General features: G+C 42.6%; 1 protein-coding gene across 1 annotated transcript in view; it reads left to right on the plus strand.

Annotated features, from left to right (window-relative positions):
* Nucleotides 1-5,484: 5,484 nt before the first annotated feature.
* The window catches only part of LOC110506550 (protogenin A), a 39,942-nt gene continuing 17,805 nt past the window's right edge, over nt 5,485-27,621 (plus strand). Inside the window, exons 1-9 of the mRNA XM_021586253.3 lie at nt 5,485-5,669; nt 6,789-7,091; nt 21,685-21,829; nt 22,020-22,153; nt 22,282-22,578; nt 22,683-22,842; nt 23,279-23,526; nt 25,174-25,338; nt 26,253-26,558. Of these exons, the coding sequence (XP_021441928.3) occupies nt 5,603-5,669; nt 6,789-7,091; nt 21,685-21,829; nt 22,020-22,153; nt 22,282-22,578; nt 22,683-22,842; nt 23,279-23,526; nt 25,174-25,338; nt 26,253-26,558 (1,825 nt within the window). The 5' untranslated portion in view covers nt 5,485-5,602. The remainder of the gene's footprint in view (nt 5,670-6,788; nt 7,092-21,684; nt 21,830-22,019; nt 22,154-22,281; nt 22,579-22,682; nt 22,843-23,278; nt 23,527-25,173; nt 25,339-26,252; nt 26,559-27,621) is intronic.

The following is a 27,621-nucleotide window of genomic DNA, read 5'->3' on the forward strand; positions in this document are numbered from 1 at the left end:
TCATATTCCCTCTATCATTTCCCTCTATCATATTCCCCTATATCATATTCCTCTCATTCATTTTCCTCTCTATCATATTCCCTCTATCATTTCCCTCTCTATCATATTCCCCTATATCATATTCCTCTCATTCATATTCCTCTCTATCATATTCCCCTCCTTCATATTCCTCTCTATCATATTCCCTCTATCATATTCCCCTATATCATATTCCTCTCATTCATATTCCTCTCTATCATATTCCCCTCCTTCATTTCCCTCTCTATCATATTCCTCTCTAACATATTCCCTCTATCATTTCCCTCTCTATCATATGTATTATATATCATATTCTCTCTTTCATATTCCCTTCTATCATATTCACCTCTATCATATTCCCTCTACATCATATTTGCCTCTATCACAATCATCTATATCATATTCCCCTCTATCATGTTCATCTCTATCATTTTCCTTGCTATCATATTCCCCTCTATCATATTCCGTTAATCATATTCCCTCTATCATTTCAATCTCTATCATATTCCTGTCTATCATATTCCTTAAATATCATATTCCCCTCTATCATATTTATTATATATCATATTCCCCTCTTTCATATTCCATTCGATTATATTCCCCTCTATCATATTCCCTTAATCATATTCCCCTATATAATATTCCCATCTATCGTTTTCCCTCTATCATATTCCCCTCTGTCATATTCCCCTCTATCATATTCCCCTCTATCATAATCCTCTCTTTCATATTCCTCTCTATCATATTCACTCTATCATATTCCTCTCTATCGTATTCCTCTCTATCGTATTCCACTCTATCATATTCCTCTATCATATTCCACTCTATCATATTCCTCTCTATCATATTCCTCTCTGTCATATTCATCTCTATCAATTTCCTCTCTAACAAACTCCGCTCTACCCTCCATCTACTCCCCCTCCCTTTCCGTCCTCCTCATCTCAGAATAGCTCCGCTCCATCAGGTTGATTTGGAATTCAACATTTTAACAGTGCAACACTCCCCAGATTTGTGAAATGTATACATTGTGTGTTTATGCTGTGTTATACAGTATGCCTTGACAAAAATCAAACAGAGAGTAAACCTTTTTTATAGATTTTTTTATTGCATTTTTCATTGCATGCAAAAATACAGTATCCCGCCCTGCTCTCTCTCTCTAATACCCAGTCTACTCATCCATCTTCAAGCGTTCATCCTTTCCCTGCTCTTCTATCACCCTCTCAGTTCCACCTCCAGCTGGCTCCCTCTTTTTCTTCTTCTCTAGTCTCTTCCTCTCCTCTTTCCTCCTCTTTTCTCTCTTCTTCTCCTCCTTTTCTTGAATCTTTCTCTCCATCTCCAAGAACTCAGCTTGAGCTTTCTCTCTCTTTTTCAGCTCCTCAGAACACTTCTTCTCTTTCTTAAGTCAACTGTGCAATAAGCACTTTTTAAATATATATATATATATATATATATATATATATATATATATATATATATATATATATATATATATATATATCTTTAAAAATGGATTTTTCCCATTGTCACCGGGATACAGAGATTTTGCTTGACCACAATGAACACTGCCTACATATTGGCTGTGTTCGAGCGCATCAAATCAGTGATGTAGTGTTAGTAAATTCGGACTGATTCTAACCCTAACTTCATGCACACTTCCCAGTTCAACCCTCAACCACAACCCTAACTCTAACCCTAGCTTCATGCACACATCCCAGTTCAACCCTAGCCTCAACCACAACCCTAACTCTAACCCTAACTCCATGCACACATCCCAGTTCAACCCTAGCCTCAACCACAACCCTAACTCTAACCCTAACTTCATGCACACATCCCAGTTCAACCCTCAACCACAAACCTAACTCTAACCCTAACTTCATGCACATATCCCAGTTCAACCCTCAACCACAACCCTAACCTGAGCTTCATGTCCACCATCCAGATCAACCCTCAACCAAAACCCTAACTCTAACCCTGGCTTCATGTCCACATCCCCAAATAAGTGAATGAAAGGCTTCCCCTCTAAAGCATGCAGGGCATTCATATGATTCAGCTTACCCACAACTGTCCTATTTTCCCCCAATCCCCAAAGTGCTGGCTAAAGACCAACCCCCCAGCCCGAAGGGTCAGGTGGTAGGTCACACACAATTCAGGCCAGCCTTTTGGATGCTGCTGGGGTCAGTGAGGATGGGTGTGTATGTGAGCAGGATGACACTGGGTTTGTCCAATAGCAGAAGGCCATGGAGGTGCCGGATACTCCTCAGCCCCCTTTTAACCTATTGATCTGGCCCCAGAGCTCGACCTCCATCCATGTGCAGCCCTATCTTCACTCCACCCCCTAACATTGTCGTGTTGGCAGGTGCTCAAAACCAATTTATAATCGAACATCCTCGAGACCCCTCGTGAGGGGTCACCATAAATGAGGCTGCATATTCACTTTCACATGTTATGTAAGAGCAAAAGCCATAAGGTTAGCCTGGGTCACAAACAAACATCTTTCTAATACAATGATTCGTCAGGAGGGTACTGTAGTATATCACTACGCAGCCTACTGGATGTTCAGTTATCGTGATGGATCACATAGTTGTAGTATTATTACATAAGAGGATCATAGTGTGTCCACATTGATTGTTCAGACCAACAAACAATATTAGGCTAAGTGATTTTAGAGTTATTACAGTCATAAGGCACTATACATTGTAAATCATGTTAGTTCAAAATTAGCAGATCTTAAATTAGATTTTTTTTTTCAAATTAATAATCATAAGTCCTTGCACTTGCATTTCAACTTCAAATATTTCACGAGTTCAGTTATATTTCCTAAAATAGTTTTGTTTCACCACTTTTACACCTTAGCTTTCATCCATTTTCTCTTTAAGTGCACACCTTGATCCTTGACTGTGAGAATCAGCTTTTGGTTTGGTTATATTTTGGGCTGGGGACACTCAAGGACACAACAGCTGGGCCTCGGCCCTGCTGCTGAATGAGAGTCCGGAGCAGGGAGGAAGGTCAAACTCACTCCATAATAAAACATGGACACTGGATCAATATCTGCATTTTCTGCATTTACGCAGCAGTTGTCCTGATCCTACCAATGCTTCCTGGTAATTGCTGAGCCTAGTTCTCAGTGTTGGAGAGAGTGCCTCCTTTCCATAAACAGTTTTTTCTCCTCCAGAGTGACCATTTGCAGTGCAGTTGTCCTGTTTGACATGGAGTGACTTTTACCGGCATGTGTTGAAACAAACACAAATGTATCTATCTTTACCCATATGCCTTAAAAAAGGACTATGTAACTGAAACATTTCCATTTGTCAATTATGTTTAATTATGCAAGTATACACAATGAGTTCTTCTACCAGTTCTCTATATCCATGTCGTCACTTTCAAAGTGGGAACGTTGGTCAAATTCCTCAACACCTTCTTTCCGTTCATCAATTGTCCCTGAGTTGTCTTTAACGCATCATACTGGTGTTGGAATACAGCCGTGTCCTTGAGAGCCATTAAAAATAAATGCATGGTGTAAATAGTATATGGCATTGGCAACTGATAGTGTGTAAGGCCAATATGTCAAGAGCTTTTAAAAGTTTTAAGATGTCCATAAATGTCTGAGCATTATGCAATGGAGGTTGCTATTTTAATGACACTCAGAGTTATGTTGTGGGATATCTCACTAAGAAAGTTACTGAATTATTGAGACTAACTGGGAAGTGTTATGATGCTCTGTCAACCTAAACCCTTATGATAGGTAATTGTCACCACCCTCTTTATTTTTCTCTTCCACTTTTCATCTTCTTCTGTCAGTTTGTTCTCTAACTGTGGCTATTAGCAGTCTTAACTGCAACTCCTTTGTGTTAGAATACAGACTCGTCATTGAGGGGCATTAAAAATAAATGCATGCTTGGAAGACAACATGATAACCAGTGGTGGAAAAAGTACCCAATTGTCATACTTGAGTAAAAGTAAAGATACCTTAATAGAAAATGACTCTAGTAAAAGTGAAAGTCATCCAGTAAAAGTCTAAGTATTTGTTTTTAGATATACATAAGTATGAAAGTAAATGGAATTGCTAAAATATACTTTCTATCAAAAGTAAAAGTACCAATCATTTCAAATTATTTGTATTAAGCAAACCAGATGGCCCATTTTTTTCCCTTTTTTTCTGATAGCTAGGGGGACACTCCAAAACTCAGCCATCATTTACAAACGAAGCACTTGTGTTTAGTCAGTCCACCAGACGAGGCAGTATGATGATCAGGTATGTTCCCTTGATAAGTGCGTGAATTGGACCAATTTCCTGTCCTGCTAAGAATTCAAAATGCAACAAGTACTCTTTGGGTGTCAGGGAAAATGTATTGAGTAAAAAGTACATCATTTTTTTTAGGAATGTAGTGAAGTAAAAGTAAAAGTAGTCCAAAATATAAATAGTGAAGTAAAGTACGGATACCCCCAAAAATGACTTAAGTAGTACTTTAAAGTACTGGTGATAACTCACCTTGTCAAGTGTAAAATATGTTATATGCTTTGTTGGACCAATATTTTGGCTATACAGTATCTGAAATGAAATGCAGTACCTTGGTTAGAGTGGGGATTTGATCTACAGTCCAGCTAGCTGGTAGAGGATGGTTCTGAGTAAATCTGAATGGACTTTTAAATAGACAATTGTTGGAACAGCCTTGGGATAACCTAATATGAATAAATATATGCACACACACGTAAACATTCGGCACAGAATATAACACATTGCCCTGGTTCTTTTTACAGACAGCATGATAAATTATTTATTGCATATCCAAACTATCCATATGAACTATAACTCCAAAGCCATTTCCACACAAACACACTTTTCCCGAGGAACTGATGCTTCCCAGGATTTCAATTCTCAGTAAGCAGTAGACCATAGTCACACCTTGCACATTAACAACTGTGAGTTTCGTGGTGGGTTTACTCTAGTCATCATCATTCAGCACTGCACTCAGGGTATGATAGCTGTGCATAATGCTCCCCAGATCTAGGGCATGTGGATCATATTCTCTCAATGATACTCAATCATGTTCCATGGTTGAAACTCTATATCCTTGTTTATTTAGGTATGTCTATGTCTAGGTGAATTATCATTCTAATTCCCAAGCCTCTTAGTTATCATTGAATTATCATTGATACTAATGAGTCATCAAAGTAAAGGTCTGCTCCATGTTTTCAAAAGGCATAAGGGAAATTAACAAACCATATGCATTAATCACACAGGTGTGTTGTATGGATTAACTTTCGTGTATTAATTTGACACTAATACCAGTAACACCTGACCAAAGTATACCTGCTATGGCACTCATAAAAAATAGTGATTAAGATGTTGGCCTGTGTATTGATTTGCCGACTGATGGTGGCGGAGGAACTCTCCCCATACGTTTCCCCCATAAATTACTCAACCGTAGAACGCAGCACTGGGTGGGGTGATGTCCATTTGCCCCCGAGAAAAAAAGTAATCCCTGCTGCGATCAGAAGCGCAGTCACTTTCCTCTTGGATTATCACGTAGTTCGACTGGAGGTAGTGGCTGAGAGAGTTAGTATGCGAGAACTATTTGAATAAATGGAGTCTTTTAAAAGGAAGTTATATCAGCGCTTGCTGTTTTTTGCGTTTTTTCTTCCAATCTCAGGTAAGAAAGTTAATATTTTGTTTGAGTTTATTTCAAATTGAAATTATAGCGAATGGTTTAGTGGTGGGAAAATGCCGAACTGGACATTGGAAGTGTGTCCGTACTCATAACGTTACTACTAGTATAATAGGGGTTGCTATTTACACTGATAAAGAAGAAGTTAGTTGAAGTGTTCTGTATTAACGAATATTCGACATTGAAGAGTTTAGCCTTAGTTGCGAGTTCTATAGATGAATGGAAGCACTGCCACTGGCCGGAGTTTAGGGGGCAATGAAATGGCCACGCTGACCACTGACTGCTTCGAGTATTGCCCGATGTAGGCTATACATTTAGATAAACACAGAACCTATACACGTTTATGCTTGGTTTTTGCTTGTATCTCGAGTTACATGATAACCCGGATTTCTGCATGAAATTGTGTACGTGCAGCACAACACAGCATTCAGATACACGTGGATTGTACAACATCGTCAGCCCTGGTTTGAGATATTGATCAAAGCAAAAACATGTTTGCCATGTTATGTTCATTCAGTACATACAAATTAATTATTATATCAATAGAAAAACTGGCTACTGATTTTATTTCCATAAATAATCCACTTTGACGTTTGATGCAGACAATTAACATAGGCAATTAACAATGAATATAATGTGGTGTAAATTAGGACATTAGACGTGTGAAGCCATCACATTTGATTTGGAAAATTCTAAAGGCTTTTGCTTCCTGTCTGGATTGTTACTTGTTTACAGCTGGCGGTCTTATCATTGAAAGGGGAGCTACTTATGATTTTAATGCTGGGGAGTGCAGTAAAACATTTGTGCCTGAATGGAGCCATGAAATCAGTGACTTCACAGCTTTATGAGACACGAGTAATAGGATTCAATTGGAGCAGAAAGAAATGAAATAGGAGTAACCTGCTGTTGGATGGGCTCCAAGCCCCTGCTTGTAGGCACTATGATGTTAACATGCTTTCAAGTGTAGATCCTACCAAAGCAATATGCCTGTGGACAAAGTTGAATAGTTGTAGGTCCTGGCCTAGAATTGTCGCTAATTTCATCACATGGAGTCTTCTCCCACTCCAGCCAGGCATTGACTCTGTTCTCTTCTCTTCCCCACAGGTGTTTTGTGTTTTAGTGAGTTATTTTTTATCAAAGAGCCCCACGATGTTACTGTCATGCGGAAGGAGGCCGTTATATTGGACTGTCAGGCGCACGGAGAGTCGCCTATTGCCATCAGGTGGCTTAAAAATGGAGTAAAAGTTGTAGAGAACGACCGCGTCTACATTCTCTCCAACGGCTCCCTTTCTATTCCGGAGGTGGAGAGCAGGAGAGGAGACAAATCAGACGAAGGGTTTTACCAGTGCCTCGCTCAGAACAAGTATGGAGCCATCCTGAGCCAGAAAGTCTGTCTTACAATTGCAAGTAAGTATCATACTGGAGTTGTGTATAAGCACCACATGGAATAATGGAGAGGTTATGCAGGACCTCTAACCTTTGGGCCACAGAAGATGTACATCATTGGTCATGTTTGTGCCTGGTCATGGGGAACTTCATAAACACAGTAGAAAAATAGACAACAGTTTACATTGGATGTACATTGTACACTTACTTACATAAGATAAGTAACATAAACTGTCCGCATTCTCTTTCGAATCTATTAGTTACTGTGTAGTTACTTATAATTACAATTTCATGTAACTGCATGGGATCTGTGTGACTTATTTTAATGTGTTTAATGCTTTGAAAGGTTAACCAAGCCTTAATCTGAGGATGTTATGTGATAGCATGTCATAATAACATTTACTTGATGAACAATGGAACCCCTGAGTCACAATTGTGTTTTCATCTTAAAAGCATGGTAAACATATCCCCTTTAGAGGTGAGCTTAGTACAAGCCCCACACTATCAGCACAAGTTCTTAACTTCTTAGCAGGTATACAACTGAACAAAAGGTTTCATGTACACTCTTAGAAAAAAGGGTGTGCCCATAGGATAACCCTTTTGGGTTCCGGGTAGAACCCTTTTGGGTTCCATGTAGAACCCTCTGTGGAAAGTGTTTTATATATGGAATCCAAAAGGATCTACCTGGAAACAAAACAGTTTCTTCAAAGGGTTCTCCTATGGGGAAGGCTGAATAACCCTTTTAGGTTCAAGATAGCACCTTATTTTCTAAGACTGAAGAGCAACAATCTCTGTGATGATTAAACAGAGTGAGAGATCTTGCTTGTAGTTATCTGCTAAAATGTTTAAAGCTGACATAGTCATTTGGGAGTAGATGGGAGACTTTACACTCTTAACAGGCACAAAATAGGCTTTTCCCATTCCCAGGAAAAATGGGTCTTTCTCTCATCACCAGCAGGGTGCTATAATTTTCTATGTAGTCTGGTGCGTCTAATCTCTCTTCTTTCTTCGCCAGTGTAATGCCCAATGTTGGGCATTCCGGTTATCTAATCCACCTAATAGCTGAGGAAGGGAAGGCATTGGAGGCTTCAGTGGTGGCATTGGGGGGAAGGGGGGTACAGACTTCAAAGTTCGAGGCCTGCAGCCAAAAAGATACTCAGAGTGGAGGATAATATGTCCATTGGTGTGCAAATGAGGGAGCTGCAGGTTTGAAAGGTTAGGAGCTGTCCAGGATGCCGGTTACACCAGTGTTAAAGAGCAGATGACCCCTATTCACTGGACTGGGCTTTCATGTCGTTGCTCCATGATCACTGGGAATTGTTCTTTTGGAATGCTTTTTTTCTCTCCCAATAGCATGTATGTGAGCCTGCTGCCTATTCTTTTAAAGGGCTAGTGGAGCAGCTTTATCCAGAGCTGCTCTTTAGGGACCCTGTTCCCTGGTGTCACCACCCCCCAGGCCATGTTCCTTGCTGTGCTTCTTTTGCACAAAGGAATTTACTTTTTTTCCCCCTGCCTTGCATTCGCTTTTACAGGGAAACCTGAGCTTTTACGTGGCACTTAAGACATGCACTCGTCCAAGAATATTGTGATGGTTACTAATTCTAATTGTACATGGAAAAGTTAGGTCCTGATCCATGTAAAATTGGGCAGGATTGTTGTGAAATTATTTAGTTGTGAAATTGTTACAATTATTTACCACTGTGAGGTCATGATTCCTGAAGAGCCCACTGGTTGGAATACTATTCTTTAGGAGCACATCTCCTGTCTGATATGATCCTGACAATCCCCTTTACAAGTAGATGTTGAGAGACAAGAATGTGTCAGTCCTGGTTCAGTTCCCTAAGCTGAATTCTATTGAAGACCTCTAAAACAAACAGACACCATTGATAAAATGTTTGCTTTCCAGATAGGCCTAGATTTATATGTAAAAGAGAAAAGTTACTATTTTTGGGCCTTTACAAGCACTTTTGAAATGACTCACAGGATAATCTCTCTTGGACAGATCTACGTAAACATAAGCGGTACCATAGCATCCGTTAGGAAGGAAGCTCCTCGTTCTGGTTCCGCTCCTCATTCTAGCATCTCTTGATCCCTTCACTTAACATGTATAGACCCAAAACTTAATTGAGCACCTGATCAATTACGCAATACTTTTGTTCTGGGTTAACCGAGATTACTATCAGGACAATTGAGTGCAGTACAACCTCAATTTTTTTTTGTTTTGGAAGATGCCACACAGACTTGTAGATGCTATACCAATAAAATACAGAGTTAATGAGCCTTGATTTGCATGAGGTCCATGAAAACAGTGACTGCCTTAAAGCCACTAAAACTACTCTGACCCTCTCACATGCTATACAGCAAGTTTCAGTCCGGAATTACTGTGGCCTGAGTCCTTGCTGTGATTTTTACAGGACGCTGTGTGTTTGTAGTTTTATTAATTGAGAGGGTTTGCTCTTTTATATTATGAACTTAAGAGGTGATAAAGGCTGCCAGCGGAGTTTATAGGCTTGTTTTAAAGGGACACTTAGACCTGCTTGACGGTCTATCTGGAAGCTCATAAAATTTGCACGTACCTGAGAAATGCTCAGTCGTAGAAAACAAAGGTGGCAGTGGGGGGTTGTCGAGAATTACACACACACATACAGTACACACACAATTTTGAATTTGCCGTTCCCTCATACCACAGCCTTTCCTTGAGTGTCTAAATGGCCAAACTTTATTGCATGGCCAGCCAGTGAGGCACAGGCTAGTGGTCTCCTCACTATGGTTTTCGGCTCTGCTACTCTGAAGAATTAATGAAAAGCTTTTCACTCTGACCTTCTTTGTCCACCTTGCCCCCAACTGCCCCCTAACTAAAATTAGTTATTTGGGGGGCATTTGTTTGTCCAGAGATCAATGGTTAGGACAGCTGGGCCTATTCACTTCTGGAAGGGTAATTATGAGAATGGCACTGCAGAGTTTTATTAAACTTTTTACATTTTGTTTTTGGAAATCTAAAATCAAATGTGATTATCCTAACTTCAATTATGCTTTTTCAATCAATTATTTTTAAGTTGATAAAGTTACTTTTTGTAAATGATATGACTTTCCGACATGGCCTATTTGTTTTTTTATCCTTAGGTCTTAAGATGCTTTTTATTGATGTTACTGTGCCCTAGGTGGCGTTTATGACGCCCCTGTTTGCATTGAAAAAACACTCCTCATTGAATGCTGTGAAAAGATTTCAGAGTGAGTGTTACTGGGGCTCTGAGCTTTTCATGTGTTGCATCCTTCACCAGGAAGATTGATAGTACAACATGTGGGGACCGTTTGTATCTTCTGCCCAGAGGCTCTTCTCACCTCTGGCCTTAATAGATATCCCTCACTATCAGTCATGCTGCCAAGTCCTTTCTGACTCTGGCCTTAATAGATATCCCTCACTATCAGTCATGCTGCCAAGTCCTTTCTGACTCTGGCCTTTAGAAAGACTGTGGCATTAACAAAAAATAACACAAAATTCGGTTAATTGTTTTATGTTATAAATGTGGGAAGACCATCCCTAACACCATCTTAGGCTAGTTCTCTTTTCAGATCTGGTTTCTACTCTTTCAAAATCCCTTTGTCCTCAGAGCAGATGCGCCCACTTTGAAGCCGGGACTTCCTTTTTTACCTGGTATTTTCCTGAACAAGTAAATGTTACAGTGTTGAGTCAGAGATAATGATTTAAGTCGACCATTACAGGCAGGAAATGGAGGGTTTGAGAAACGTTAAATGCCAGTTGCCCTGAGGGAAACGATGAGAGGGGATTGTGTCTTGATGAACGGCCATGTGACTTGGTAGCTAACCACGTGAGTGCTGTCAATAGGCCTCCTCAGATTGATGGGGTTCTCCGTACAGACAGTCTCATGTGTATGATCCCTCCAGGCATCCTAAACCATGTTTCCAGAGGTTCACAGGGCATTACGCAATACACAGACATTGTGAAACCATATCCATGTCCATCGGTTCCGATGCAAGGTCTTACTGTGAGTGTGCTGGGATGTTTTTAATTGATTCGAAAATTACCTCCCAGTTGTGTTTTTTCGAGGTTACAAAACCAGTGTGGAGAATATATCTTGCTCATTGGTGTCATAAGAGAGAATAGATAGGAGGCAAAAAATATATGACAAATCACACACATCCCTGATGAAAAAAACCAGCATAGACCAGCATATGTTGGTTCAGCACAGGTGCTGGTTTTGCTGTGTTTTTGTGGTGACCAGCTTGACCTGTATTTTTGCAGGTGGCCAGCCTTCACTGTGTTTTTGCTGGTGACCTGCATAAATTGGTCACCAGCAGAACCAGCATCAAGTCACATTATGCTGGCTTGCAAAGCAATGTTTCATTCCTAATGGAATCCAGCCAGAGTGCGGATAGCCAACAATTGGAACATTTCTTCACCCACAATATGCATTCAGAATAACTGCCAAGGTTAGCAAGAAGAAGAAATTAAACTACCCAGATAATAAACTGGGACAACCATTTCAGTAATGGGTGCAATAAATCCAACTAACAGATTGGATTAATTTTGAAAAATGAATGTTATTTATCTTTGTTTAACATAAGATTAATTAATCAATCAATGTACATGCAAAAAACACAACAAACAATTATAAAAATCACCTGCAATAGAGCATGCTGGGAAATGTGATAATGATGGGCGTGGTCAGACCAGCTTGACCAGCTAAAACCAGCTTGGTCACCAATATACTAGCAACACCAACATAAGCTGCTATGTGTCCAAAACACAGTGAAGGCTGGTCACCAGTGTCTAAAATAGCAAAGCCTGGTCTAGCAAAACCAGCTAGACCATGCTGGCCAACCAGCATAACCAGCTAGAACATGCTGGTCAAACCAGCTTGACCAACATCTGACCAGCAAATACCAGCATGGACAAGCTTGAAATGTATGCTGGTCTATGCCGTATTTTTCAGCAGGGATTTGGGACCAGTTTTGACTACCCCGATAAATGCAAGCATGTAGTGCAAAGATACTTGGCCTCTGGAGTAAGCATACAGAATACAGGTTTTAAAAAACGGAGTACATGGTTGTAAGGATTCCTAATGCTGAACAGTTTACTAACTTCATATTGTGGTCGACAATAAAGCACCCAAATCACTATTCCACAGCAGACTTTGTGACTCCAACAAAATGGTTGTTTGACCCCACCAGCTCTCTCCGTGTGTGACCACAGCCCCAGTGTTTATTTTGGTTGCTAAGGAATGTATAAGACCTGCAAAGGCTTGGCAGCATTAGGACCACAATAAAGGAAAAGCAAACCTAAAGGCACAGTAATGGATTGAAGTGAATGTTTGAAATAATTATTTAAGAGAAATAAGTCTCGGAGCCTGGATTCGTTTTTCCCTCATCAGCATCTGTGGGACAGGAATGGTTTCCATGGTTTCCTTGGAGCGAAGTTCCAGAGGTCCAAGGTTTCTTTAGATTGTCCAATAGATGTTAGGTACTGAGAGTACTCACAATTTAAATCATCCCTGCAATAATGCTAGACATTCTTCCTCATTTATCAATTACTTCAACAGTCCCGTATCAGTGTTGACCCAAACTACAGGTATGTCTACCCAAAAAATGTGTTATGCTTTCAAGATTTACTCCATTGGCATCATCTACTATTGGATTTTGAGCACAAAGCCAAATTTTGTGGTGACTTGTTTTCATTTTAGAGAAACAAAGCATGACACTATAATTGATTCAGAGGGGTTGTGTTAAATGCGGAAGACACATTTCAGTTGAATGCATTCAGTTGTACAACTGACTAGGTATCCCCCTTTCCCTTAATTAAGTAGAAGACTGTACTGATTTGAAATTGACTGTTAAAAACCAGCACTCTGATGAAGAGATTAGACACAATGAAAACACTGTCTCTGGTGGGTGAAGGGCTGATGTTGAATGATTGGAGAACTTTGACACCAGATAAGAGATGGGATGAGGGGGCAAGTGTCCCTGTCCTAACCCCACTCCCTACTAGCCAGGGGACTGAGAGGTCACAGTGCTCATGGGATATGTGCTTTGTTTGGCCTGGGCCAATGACCATTGGGCTGTTCTGCAGGCTCTATGGAGCTTCCTCCAGTAGCTTGCTTCCTGGCCCAGCCCAGCTCGCCCGGCCAATGATTGATTTGTGGGGCTGTTCAGCATTGCATTCTTCCCCTCAGTTGCCAGGCTGAGCATTCTTTTTCAGGAACCCTTATTATTTATTAAAGGGGGAAAAGACAAACGCGGTGTGGGGTCATTGCACATTATGAAGGAACTCATCACTCAAGAGTTTCTTGGGTTCTGTTCCATTGGAGGCATTTAATTTGAAACTCATTAAATAGCCTCCTTTAAAGCAACATAAGGAAACAAAGCAAAGGATTGATTTGTCAACTAGCTCCTTTTGTTTCTACTCAGAGTTAAGGTTAGGAGGGAGAGAGATTAGCCTGAGCTATTCTTGTTACATAGTGTGGAATACCTAGAACTCATTCTGATGTGTGACGCATTCCAATGTACAGAAAAGACCCAAGCACTACGCGACTCAGTCCCTCTTGACAGAAAGAGAGAGACCTGGGTGTTCCTCTTATCTTTTTTTTCTGGGATTCTTAGTTCTTTGCCACCTTTTGACCTTTCATAAAATGTGGGCAGCAAACCAAGGCAGGTTTCATTTACATGAAACCTCAACAGTTTGATATTTACTGCTTGCTTCCTAAACTGTTTCCTCTCAATCCAAGGCCATTCATGTGTCATTTGCATATGAAGTCAGGAAATGAGTGGTCCTCCCCACTCCCCTCCCATGCTGAACCCTTCACTGCCCACAACACTTCACTGCCCTCATTTGAATGAATTGCACAAATCAATATCACCATGTCAAACATTTGTCATAGTAATTATCCCTGAATTGAATGTTTTTTTGTGTGCTTTTTTGTTGTTGAATTTTACCCCTTTTTCTCCCCAATTTCGTGGTATCCAATTGCTTAGTAGCTACTATCTTGTCTCATCGCTACAACTCCCGTACAGGCTCGGAGATGAAGGTTGAAAGTCATGCGTCCTCCGATACACAACCCAACCAAGCCGCAGCGCGCATCCAACCCGGAAGCCAGCCGCACCAATGTGTCAGAGGAAACACCGTGCACCTGACAACCTTGGTTAGCTCGCACTGCGCCCGGCTGGCCACAGGAGTCGCTGGTGCGCGATGAGACAAGTATATCCCTACCGGCCGAACCCTCCCTAAACCGGACGACGCTAGGCCAATTGTGCGTCTACCTCGCAGCCGGTTACGACAGAGCCTGGGCGCAAACCCAGAGTCTCTGGTGGCACAGCTGGCGCTGCAGTACAGCGCCCTTAACCACTGCGCCACCCAGGAGGCCCTTGAATTGAATGTTTCTAGAAATTGGTTGAAATGAAAACCAAATTCTTAACAGCTTTAGTTGTGTTATGGCTCTTGATGAGCCCTCTGACAGGTCTGATGATGTTGAATGCTAAAGTGGTTAAATGTTTTATTGGGTTGAGTACAGAACTGTTCAGAACTGTCCGTATTTGGACCTTGAGGTCGAGGCCAAGGAGTTTTGTTGAAGTCATAAATAGCTGTTCGCTTCTTCCTCTCCCTTGCAATGCTATCCAAATAAATCATCCTTCAGTCCTACTGTTTAACACTTACAGTAATGCTATTTGTTCTGTCACTTATGACTGGTTTCCTGACCACATGACCTGACCAGGACCAACTCCAGTCCCTACCTAGTCATGCGTAGTGAAGCTGCAAGCCTCGCCCAGGTCATCTGCCGGATTAGGGCCAGTGTTTCCACTCAATTGCTCTGCAGATCGCTTTAGACAAAGCTGCCAGAGCAGATCCCCGACCAGCCACTCTGGATCTGGCCTCAGTGCTCATCCACCTTGTTCCAATCAGGAGCGAGGAGAAGTCACACATGTAGCCAGGGCCTTGAAGTAGATAGAAAGGTCCAGTTCTGTCCCCTGCTTGACCACTCACTGTGTTTGTCTACTGCTAGGAACCGAGAGGCCTGGAGGAAATTAGTGCTGCAGAGCAGAGCTCAGAGCAGAGCTCAGCAGCAGCCATTGACCTGTCGACAGACGCCCTGCCTAAACTCTGAGCTCCTCCGCCCCTCCAAAAAAAAAAAAAACATAGGAATGTTTCTGAGCTACAGCTCAGAGAACAACAAAGTGAACCCCTGACCACAGAGGGATGTATCTGAATGCACACATATACTGACTCTGCACACTATAAACATTTGCTTTATGGTTTGCTTTACTGTGAAGATATTCTTTGCTTTTTATTATTAGTGGATTATTCATGCTCATTGGGCAACCTCTCCATACAGCACATATAGAACACATTCTTCTCACCTCATTATGAGCATTTTATTAACCTAAATAGATGTGAAGTAGAATTTGTGCCTGCAGTGTGATCCTTCAAGCTATAGTAATTAGGAGCGCATATAACTGGTCTGAATATTGGATTCCCATTTGTTAAAGAGCATGTCCTCGGGTGGGGTGGGATTGGGAGATTTGGGTTGATAGAGCACCCCTGTACTGTGGAGGAACCAGGGGGAAGGGGGACAGAGCTGGTCCCTGAAGTTTCTAAGGGAACCTTTGTCCGGGCTTGACCTGTCCACTGACCTGCGGTTTACTGAGCTTTTGGCTTCAGCAGGCCTCTGGAAAACAAAGAGATTGGCCAGCTGGGAGGCAGGGCACGGAATAATTCTATAGTTTAGTTCGGACATTGGTGAAGGTGTTTTCAGTGGTCACTCACAGACTTGTTTCTGTTTCTTAGAATAAGGGTGCAGTCTGTATTCTGAAAAACCTTAGAGGAGGTTTAAATGGTCATTACTAATAATGGAACACCCATCATTATGTTTTGTGTTAGAGATTTGATTTATTGTGAATCCCCACTTTGTTCATGATCAATAGTAAAAAAAAATGTGCTACTCGGCACCAGCATCCACCAACATCTCCCATCTGCCCAGTGACTAAATGAAGAAAAGCATTATGCAAAGCGTTGTTCTACTGTGCCAGTATGGGATGGCAGTGGACAGGCTTTAAGAGAAAGAGCATGTTAGCGGGGGCATTTCATATCTGTAGGAAGGCAGAGTACCCTCCCAGTTTTAGGAGGCTCTGAGTGATTGATTGGCAGTTTGCAGAGAGCCAGCAGGGGAGCGTTAGCATTGCAGCAGTGCTGGGGTGGCCTTGTAGGGCTCTGCCTTGATGGGCGGTGTGCTGGACAAGATTTGTAGAGGTCGGAGGTCAGAGGTGGGGTCACTGCAAGGGGCAGATGGCCAGATCCTCTTTTTTTGTGCCGCCTGGCGCAGGCATTCACCCCATCATTAGAAACATCTGGGCAAAACATCCGGGTAAACAATAAATTATTTTACATTTAAGCTAGGTGGGTTTGGTAGTTATATATTCTCCAGGTGGTTGAATGAAATCATTAAGTAACAGAAACACATTGTGAAAGGTGGAGAATAGCCAAGTCACCTTTTCATTTATGGAGGCCTTGCTCAATAACTGGATACCCAAGGCTCCAGGGGAAAGGTGCATATGATGAGCATTTGTGTGTTTAATGTGTTTCAAAAGTAATCTGGAAGGTGACTGGAAGAAGTAAATGGTAAATGGGCACACAGAGATAATTGAAGGTATAATGTAGTCATTGTAGTGTGAGCCTCATCTGCTTTAATATTTCATCCTAAGAGCATTAGGTGCTGCCTCTGGCGACCATCATCACTCAAAGGAGATGGTCAATCGCATATTTTGAGCAGCCATGGCAGTGACCACAGCTCGACAAGCCCTAGCAGAATAGATTTTAGACTGAGGCTTGGTATGCAATCCATAATCAATAGGGATCTCTCTGTTTGTCAATCCAGCATTTGTTGACTGTTCAGAGAGACAGAGTATCTGGGAAGCTCATTGTCTCAAGCCCCCAGGCCCCGGGCTACTGGGATGGATGCCTCCATGTTGCATTGCTGCTGTTGTGCAACACTTAGGAATGAGTTTGATGTTGATTAGAGGTTTCACATTCTGTTCCTCCGTGGGAGTGTGTTGCTGAGGGATGGACCCCTGTATTCGTTCTATGATGCTCCCAATCCAATGCCTGCCTGCATTTCTCTCCACAGCAAATATTCCTCTGCAGAGGGCTGCACTGGGCCTGATGCACAAGAGACCTTACAGCTCAGAACTAATTCAATTAAAAATGCCCAAAGCAAAGTGGCCAGGGGCTCAGTGAAAGGATCAGTCCCCTTGTCTTCAAAATAACTTCACAACAAAGAAATGGGCATCTACAGCAACTTGTGGCACACAACTCATTAGAGAAGTTAGCATTTCATTTGAAAGTCTGCAATCTAATACTAGAAGTAAAGTGCTCTGCAAATAAAAGTTCAAGGCAAAGTGGCGCAGCTCTCTAAAACTGGTCAGGGTAGACAATGTAGGTTATGGATCCTAAATGAATTGGGTTCATTCTGGCTTCGCTCATTAACGGTACATGCTCTGCTCGTGGCCAGTGGAAAAAAACGCGGATGTCTTTACCTTGAAATGTCAGAAGGTAAGCTGCGTTTAGGAGGGACAGAATTCCCCTTGCCTACTTCCTGAAGACGACACGGAGTAGTTGTCAGAGTGCAGTGCGCTGATCAGGATTCACAGAGAGCCCAGTCTGGCAGTTAGGGCTTTCCCGCTGTTCAGCACCACGACACATGGAAACCCAGGTTACGTCCAGCTATCCATATCGGCTGTTATAGAGGCCAGGACACAATCCAGTGTGTTTATGACGGGGTGGAGTTTACCTTTAGGCAAGGTTTCTCGAGAGCAGTGCTTGAGATTTACGTTGCTTTTAAGTAGTACTCTGAGAAAGGTTTGTTAAGGATGCAGCTAGAAGTGTACCACCTGTGCTGTGTGCTGATTGTCAGTGAAATTTGATGAGTGGTAATAGTTCAATTATTCAGACTTAAGGTGCAAGAAGATGTTGATTGGGGTCCTCTCTGAAGTCAGTGGCAACAGCTGTTCAATCAGAAACGATAAACCTTGCACCTATCTTTGCACGGCTCCTCGTATGTTTTCTTCATCTGTTGCCCACCCCCACCCCTGGATTTTCTCCCCTGGCAAGCCTGCTGTGTTTGATGTGCGTTCAAGGTTTTTTGTGTGCAGAATGTAGAGAAGAGAGGTCATTTCTGTGATAAAGTTAGTGGGGGAGCCTCCGAAGGTAAACACTGGGGAGAGTATATCATTGTTTCACTGGGCTAGCGATATAACTGAGCCTAGGGAGGGGGAGAGAGTTGGATAGAGAGAGAGCCCAGGAGAGGTACTCTGATGCCCCTCTCCCCTCCCCTCAGACTGCCTCTTCATCTGTGAGTGCTGATGGCTCCTCGCCCCTGCAGCATAAACAGCATTGGATGTGTGCAGAGGTCAAAGAGCACTGCAGTCTGTTTGTTAATCCATTACTTAAGTGGTGCACATTGCATTCTGAAAACATGCAGCTGTTTTGAATCTGAAGACACATGTCACGTGTATCTTTGAATTATCTGATTCCATTTTCTCTGAGTAGTAAATGGGTGAAGAGGATTTTGTTTTATGGTACTTGTTTTGGGTATTTCTGATGTAGTCTTCTTTATATAGTCCTTCACTGATGTAGCCTAGTCCGTTGGTTGCACTGGGTCCCAGTTGTGCCAGGAGTAGTTTGATTTGTTTATGATAATTAAGTTGATGTTATCCAGACCTGGGGCTTTTTGGTAAAGATTTTATTTATCTCAATCCTTCCAAAAATGTGATTTAAATTGAGGTCTGTATCAAGAGCAGCAGTACCATCATTTATTTTAATAAAGTAACTGTCCAGTGTTTCCAGATTTATATGAAATAAGACGTATTATTCATTACAAAACGAGTGAAATAGTTTTCTTTCCAAAAATTGAAATTACGTGTGTTACAATACAGATTTTTTGTGTTGGAATGGTGTGGGCGTGGGACACACTCTTTTCACGCCACTTCGATACAAAGTGATTTTCGTATCAGGTTTGGAGAGCATTTTCACTAACCCTAACCTTAACCCTTTCCTAACCTTAACCTCAGTCTCCTAATTGGCTATGTTAATTATCCTAATCTGCTGCGTAAATGCTCCTAACCTGCTATGAAAAAGTCACTTCGGTATCGAAGTGGCATGAAAAGAGTGTTTCCTGTGTGGGCGTACCCCAATAACAGAGTAGACTGCTGATTGGCCATCTCATCCTCCTCAGGAGGATGACATCATACTCCATGAGGAAATAGCAAGCATTTTTGAAACGATCTGTTTGAGATACAAATTTGATGTGGGTTTTTTTGTGTTTTTTTTCTCCATTTATGCTTTGTCCACAAATATGAGTATAGGATCGTGAGTCAACACCATTATTTGGGTATAACTTAACATATTATTAACTTTTAAAAGTAATATTTTCACTGGACAGTAACTTTAAGAAACTATTGACCTGAGGCTTCTTTAGTTGAGAAGCGGGATGGGAGTGGATGACCTTAATGGCTTTAGTTTTTTTTATTTCTTAGTGACTGAAAAGGGGGGGGAGCATAATGTTCTAGGTTATATTGTATTACTTTTTTGAAACGATGAACAATCTATTCTAGACATTGAACTACTTGCAACATCATTCTTAACGGTGGATAAGGTTTAGGTGAAATCAGTAATGGGACACACGCTGTGTACATGAAGTTTGTCATGGAGTTTAGTTTCCATACAGTTCAGGTGGTGTCTGACAACCAATCAGTTTCAGGGAAACCCAATCCAAGCAGGATGTTGCCGGACCTCTCCACCAATCATCACCGTCCGGCTGCACTCAGCAGGGCAACACTTTTAGATATATCTGTCATCAGGGGTTCTCTTTATCTCAGGGGGATTAAAGTATAAAATCAGTGGCAAATAATATATAGGTAACACTTGACTTAAAGGAAACAGTTATAATTATGTATTAATTACTATAAGCATATGAGACGTACTACCTAGAGGTAGGCCTAATTAGGAATTAGATGCTGTGAAGAGGTAGCACTTTTCCCAAAAGGACTGTGTGTCTGTGAGGGTTGGTTACATGTGATGTTGTCCTTTAATGCTGCTGTTAGCATAGAGCAGTCCCTTTAGGTTCCCACTGGCTGGCCATTCATTGGGCCTGTCAAAGACCTCACTTTCAGTATCATCTTTCACTGACTGATCTTCCCAAACTCTGCTGCTCCATGAGCGGGAAATGAATAATCTCAAACAAAATGGATCAAGCTTCCCCTCCTCCTCCACATGGCCTCATAACCAGCTGTGGGCTTAATGACTCTGTGTTTAAATATAAAGAGTTTTATAAGCGTATGAGGAATTTTATTTCAGTTGAATTATTAGCAGTAGTCATTAGGTGGGTCGCTAAATTTTTTGGTGCATGGCACACATTTGACTGATTGAACTCTGCTCATGTGCGTAGATGTGCATAGTAGAGGAGCTAATTAATAAGATGGGCCTAGCAGAGATTTCCTCTGCTCTCTGATCTCCTCGGGGTTTAATGTGCTCCAGCCAGGATGAGCTGACAGGTACATGTAACATGCTGGTTTGTTTAGGTTAGTTAAGGCCTCGGGAACCCTGTCTGATATGCGATGTCTGGTGCTTGTATAACACCTAATTTGAGGGAGAACTGGAGCTTATGCATTTTCAAAGAGAAGGTGAGAGACAGGGCATGGAGAAAAAAACAACAGCTGATTTCAATAGTGGACTAACCAACGTCTCAGGGCAAAGGGTCTTCCTGTGACTGTCTTGATTAGACGGCAATGCATCAACACATGAACTCTGTCTAGGCTGTAAGGAGAGGAGGTCAGGGAGAGAATTTGTCTTGGAGGGGTAAGGTTGGATGGATTGTGGGGCTCTTCAGATCTTGCTGTCAACAGCCCTTATGATTATTCTTGGCAAATGTTCAATCTCAGTGCTGATGTACAGCATTTAGGTTGATTTTAATAGGATATAGCTTTCTTGTTGGCACATGGCAGCTCCTTGGCAAGTAGTTTCATGGACAATTATATGAATAAGGGGGATGGCAGTTGGGGTAGTGATCATTTCGGTATAATTGTGCGCATAGATTTTCCTATTTTCACTGAAGATTCTAAGAATGAGGTTCAGCTTCACAGCACTACAGTCTCACTATCAGGCAGATACTGAAGTGGGTTGGCCTTTGCTGGGTATGGCTTTAGTGAGATGGTAACCTGAAAGTGAAGTAATGTATATTTATAAGATATGCCTGGCAGATCAATATATTCCCTTATTTCCATGTCATTGATTTCCATTTTAACTGAACAGTGCCCTTAGGTCCTAAGATACAGAGGCTTAGTTTGATAGAAAGACATGTAACTTTATCCACCAAGATGAGCTGCCGAGCAAGAGAGGATATTGGGCCATGAACATACATTTTTGTGATGATTGGTCTTATAGATCCGAATGGGGGAAAATAAAATACTAGAAAAACAGAATTTCACAGTTCTTGCTTTCTAATGGCTGCATTGCTAGTAATCATATCTGTGCAAACATGTATTGTACATTAGAGAATGTGTCTACTGTTGGAGTACACAGTGTCTCACCATTTCTTGTTTTGTTCTGTAGGTATCTCCCCCTTTACAAATCAGCCAACTTCCATTGTGGTGACAGAAGGATCAGTCACCCGTTTCACCTGCAAAGTCACTGCAAGCCCTCCACCCATCATCACCTGGGAGTTCAATCGGGTCACGTTACCGCTGGCAACTAATAGGTATGCATTCTCATTATTTCATTATCATGCCATGTCATTAACTTTATCTTTAGATGAGGTTTGAGATTATTGGAGAAGTCTATTACGACTTTAAACTGTACATGTCAGAGGGATAGAAATATCAGAGCTGTGTGCTCATCCACTAATATCTATGATGTACTGATTGTCTTTGTGTTCTTGTCTCTCCCAGAATCACAGTCTTGCCCAGCGGCGTTTTGCAGATCCATGGGGTGGAAAAAGGGGATGCTGGGAACTATCGTTGTGTGGCGACCAACATCGCCAATCGTCGCCGGAGTACAGAGGCAACCCTCACTGTCACTCCAGGTGGGAGATTTAAACAGAATATATTCACAAGCATTGCATCAAACGTTATAAGCCCAATAAAAGCCAAGTTATATTTATGTTGAGTAGTGAAGTGGGCACCCTGGTCAAATCCTGTCTCCCCTCCACAGCTCCAAGCCCCAAACTGCCTCAGAGGCCTTGTATCATTGCCGGGCCCCAGAATATCACTGTGTCCCTGCACCAAAGTGCCATCCTGGAATGCATGGCTACAGGGAACCCCCGACCCCTCATCTCCTGGAGCCGAGCTGACAGCAAGTCCATCGACGTGTTCAACACCAAGGTGCTGGGCAATGGCAACCTCATCATCTCTGACATCAAACCCCAACACGGAGGAGTGTACATGTGCAGAGCCACTACCCCTGGCACGCGCAACTATACCATCGCCACAGCCAACATCACTGTGCTAGGTAAACACATGTTAGCTCTCTGTGTAGAGGTCCTATAAGTGTCAGTTGTTATTACAGACATGATTGTTGGTGTTTGTTACATCTATTACGTTTCCCTTATCCAGCGCCTCCGTCCTTGGTGGAGTGGCCGGAGAGTCTGACCCGTCCGCGTGCGGGCACGGCCCGCTTTGTGTGCCAGGCTGAGGGGGTTCCCCTGCCCCACATAACTTGGCTGAAGAACGGAGAGAAGGTCCATTCCAACGGACGCATCAAGATGTACAACAGGTCTGAGCTCTAACACCAAATCGACTGTAGCTAATAACTCTCTGCTCCTGTTTGTCTCCCTCTCAATTCTTTATTTATATGATCATCCCATTGTTTTATAAATCCCTGCCTCCTAAACACCAACCATATTGTATGTTCTGCTGTATGTTAATTGAAACAGAATCCCTAATTCCTTTACCCCACAGGTAGGTGTCTTTGTTGATAGATGCCCTTTCCCACAGAAGAAAGGAAGCTGAATAATTTACAAACGTGCTAATGGCATTTCAGTGGATTTCCCACTAATTTGCTTCCTCTGCTAGTACCACTGCCTTGGCTTGTTAACGGTTTCTGATTTGAAAAAGAATGATAGAGCTGGTAAGCAACGGGTTTTGTATTGGTAGGTGAAGCTGGAGGAGGGACAGAAGTCTAATATGGCCATGTGTGTTTTGTCCCACAGTAAATTGGTGATCAACCAGATCATCCCTGAGGATGATGCCATCTACCAGTGCCAGGTAGAGAATGAGCAGGGCTCTGTGCTGTCCATGGCCCGGCTCATAGTGGTGATGTCAGAGGACCGGCCCAGTGCGCCCAGGAACATCCGGGCTGACACTGTATCCAGCTCCGCCATCTTGCTGGCCTGGGAGAGACCACTGTACAACTCAGACAAAGTGATTGCCTACTCTGTGCACTACATGAAGGCTGAAGGTGAGACATGATGGCCAATTCAGGGGGAGCCTCTTCTATGTCTTGTACCTTTTCCAACATAAACTATTTTTGATGTTGGCAGGATAAAGTTAATGTCGTATGTATTAGGGAATTTCATATTAATGGCCTTGGTAGCCCCAGGAGTTAACAGTTCACACTGTTTAGAGTCCTGAATGCTCCGCTTCCTCCTTGCCCCCAGAACAGAATGTGGAGGATTGACCATCTGTTGTTAATAGTTGGTTGCTGGGCAGAGGTCAAGGAAAACGATGATTACTGCACCGAAGAAAGAACAGCAGCTTACTCTGTACAAACAGGACTGGCCTTCCATAGGCGATCTCAAGCCCTGTGCATTGGTTTTAAATGTGCAGGAACCCCCTACACTAGATGAGATGCTGGATAGACAGGAACCAATCACGAGAATACAAGGGCTGTACTGTAGTCACTAAACCTCAGTCATTGACTGCTGGACCTTTAGCTTTCCTGGGAACCTGTATTGTTGATGAAGAGGCACCAAGAGTCACATTCAAACAATGTAACAGTTCAGCACAAATGTTATCCAATTCATTCAGGCACTGTTGTTCATCGCCGGCTATGGAATACCATTGTATAGGCCAAATGTACGAATTCCATGCAGCAAAAGAAACACCTGCTAGGCTATGTAAGGATAAGGACTTTAACGGAAGTAAGTTAGAAAATCTGCCCCTTTCTCCTTAAATAACTGGCGTCTGTAAAGGATTTGGTGCACTTGATTAAGATTACGTGAAACATTCTGTCCGGTCTCAGAGAATGGCTGGCTGTTGAGATTGACAGTAGTAGTAGCACTAATGCATTCTGCACCTGAGGTCTCAGACACAGAGCCTTGGCACTAAATGGAGGTTCTAATGAAAGGAGGAACTAATTAGTCTGTGTGTTGGAGTGTGCTAATCCAACAGAGGAGATTCTGTCAAGGCACTGGGACTGTGTGAGCTGGACTGGGAGGGAGGCTTTGTGTGTCTTTTCAGGGAGGTTTCCTGGGCCTTTCAGGCCCCCGGACAAGGCCTTTTCTGTTTACTCTCAAGGATCTTGTTTACCAGGTCAGAAATCAGGCTGGACAATTCAATATGTCCTGGCTACAAGTTAGTTTTTTGCAGGACCTTCCTAATCTGTGCTAATTAAACTGCTATTAGGCTCAGCCAGCAATGTGGGAAAATTGAATGCTGGAATTTGGCCCCAGCAATGTTGATGAAATTGTCTATAAAAGGGGAAGGAACCAGTTTGATTGAGTTGACACTTTTTGTATATTGTCCATGCTGAATGGACCAGAAGCTCACCGTTAGAGACAGATGTACATCGTAACTTTGTAAGAATCAGGCGCCTCAGACAAGGAGGTTCCTAAAGCTAAAGTGATTATGTTCTAATTGCTCTGTATACTAAGAGAAATCATTGAATGATGATTATGGAAAGTTATCAAAAGTTGTCTTTGTACTCAGAATGTATGCAAATCTTCATATACCCTTTTATGATTAGGTCCCCCTTTAGTGCCCTAAAGAGTTTGCATTGAAGGATCAGATCCCCTCTGAACTCCTTGCCTGTACATGCAGCTTACAGCTCTGTGGGTGGTAATTGATTAATTGATTAAATGTGTGCCCTTTTCTTCCCTGAAACCAGGCTTGAACAATGAGGAATATCAGGTTGTCATTGGCAACGACACAACCCGGTACATTATTGATGACCTGGAGTCAGCGCGGAACTACACCTTCTACATCGTGGCCTACATGCCCATGGGAGCCAGCCGCATGTCAGACCATGTGTTCCAGCACACCCTGGAGGATGGTGAGGCCTCGTCGTTTACATACACAAACATACAGTCCACCCTGGCCTTTATCAGGCTGTAACCCAGGGAAACAGAGGTAATGTGCAGCCATAACTGTCACCCCAGGATGAATAAAAACACCCCCAGATGAATAGTAAAGAGAATGCTTCATATTGATCCTGTAGTCATTGTGTAAGGTCTTCTATCATTCTAATGGAGGACTCAGAGGATGTTTTACAGTGTGTTTAAACTGTAATGAATAGGCTGTAGAGAGTGGGCAGTACTGTAGGTCCTGTAATGAATCTAGTGGGGCTGACCCCTGGCTGTCTAATTGGGGTCGTCTCTAAGAGGTGCGTCAGAGGAATAGAGGAGTCTAATAAGGAAGGATTAGATGGTGGACCACTCGGCTGGTTAAACATTAGTCAGGTTGATCTTTAGAGATCAGGAATGACCCTCTCTTCTAAAATCTAACTCCCCACAAGGGCCCTTCACAGTTCACACCACCCCATTAAATGTTTCTGCACTGTGCAACCGTGACCACCACTTATTATCAAGGAAAATTACATTTCTTACATGTTCCATAGAAAATAACTGGTCTATTGTCCTTGGCTAAGGGAACATCTGTCACATGATTGCATACCAGTCTAAATCAGATCACATCTATTTATTGTGTACACTTGCAGACTTACTGAATTGATTATCCAGTATGACTGAGTGTGACGCACAGTGAGCTGATTTGTATCTCTGGGTTTGTTCATTATAGTCTCAGTAGCTGGCTGTTACTTTAGAAATCACAACTCTTCCTTTGGTCCCCACCAAAACACGATACAAAACAACCATAAATATAGACAGAAACTAGAGACAGTAACACAGTAATGAACAAGTTGGTGACTGTATAAGCCTCTACATGACCACTCTGTCTCCCTCTCCACAGTGCCCCTGCGTGCCCCAGAGCTCAGCCTCACCAGCCGCAGCCCCACAGACATCCAGGTGTCCTGGCAGCCCCTTGCAGCCAAGCTAAGCCGAGGCCGGGTGTCGGCCTACCGCTTGTCCTATCGTACCAGCGCTGACCAGGCCGTCACCCAGCTGGAGCTTCCTGGGGAGAAAACCCAGTATCTCCTGGAGGGCCTGCAGCCCGACACCATCTACCTCCTTCGAATCGCTGCAGCCACTAGTGTGGGCTGGGGGGAACAGTCAGCCTGGACCTCCCACCGCACCCCTAAGGCGTCCAGCGCCAAAGGTACTTACACATGCTCCTCAGTAGTAGTGATGAGTTATTGGCTGCTCTTTGATGGTCCAATGCTAGGTTTCTGCATGCACATATGATGTTTGTACAGATATGATTACAACTGTATGACTTCTAATCAATCAAAGACAAAAGACATAAGTAAGCCATAACATCTTTGATGAACTGGAATTTCAACCTTAGATTTGTGAAGCTACCAGCCTGCCACATCATATAAATAAAACATGTAAGGCCTTACTTCCTGCACTGACTTATCATGCACAGTAAAACCATCATGCCTTGCAGGCGCCCAGCGAGCGCACACTTCCCTCTACACATAGTCAATATAGGAGCAAAGAGGCTGGATTATCTCTGAACCTTTCTTCTTCCCAGTCCTCTGCTGAGTGTCTGAGAGAGAGCCATGAGAAGAGCGTCCTCTCTAATAATCTTGTTAAGGCATTGCGTTTGTTACTCCATGACCTTTGGCCCTCTGTCAGTAACATCAGAATGGCTTCAGTCATGGGTCATAAAAGAGAGGGACCCAGGCCTCTGGGTGGGAGGAAGAATAGTTATGTTTAGAGCTACATCTGAGCCTTAGGGGTGGGGGAGGGGATTGCTGCCCTCTCTCGCTCTCTTTGTCCCTTTGGAAACAAACAGGATCTTTTCTACAATTCAGCCAGGATCATGATGGCCAAATAGGCATTCTGTCAGTAGAACTGAGGACCTGGCTCATCTCTGCTAGTGTGTTTGTGCCTGGCTGTGTATCTGTGTGTCAGGCTGGGGCATGGTATGTATGTGCCTCTGGTTGGGGGCTACAGGCTGGGAGCCGGTTATTTCCATCAGATAAAGCCAGTGAGCAGCTGGGTGGAGAGCATTCCTGTTTTCAAGGAACAAGACAAGCTACAGAGTCAACTTGCTCCCAGCCTGCCACCCTGCATCTCTTGCAATACAATGCTTTTTGGTGACTTTGACCCTATTTGTCCAGCAAATTATTTCTGGGAAATCTAAATTAGCATGTTTCTGCCATGTTAAGTGGTTTACACTTAATAATTTGGGTATCCCAAACAAATGTGTTCCT

The sequence above is a fragment of the Oncorhynchus mykiss genome, chromosome 26 (genome assembly GCF_057628025.1).
Source record: "Oncorhynchus mykiss isolate SJ-2025 chromosome 26, ASM5762802v1, whole genome shotgun sequence".
NCBI lineage: Eukaryota > Metazoa > Chordata > Actinopteri > Salmoniformes > Salmonidae > Oncorhynchus > Oncorhynchus mykiss.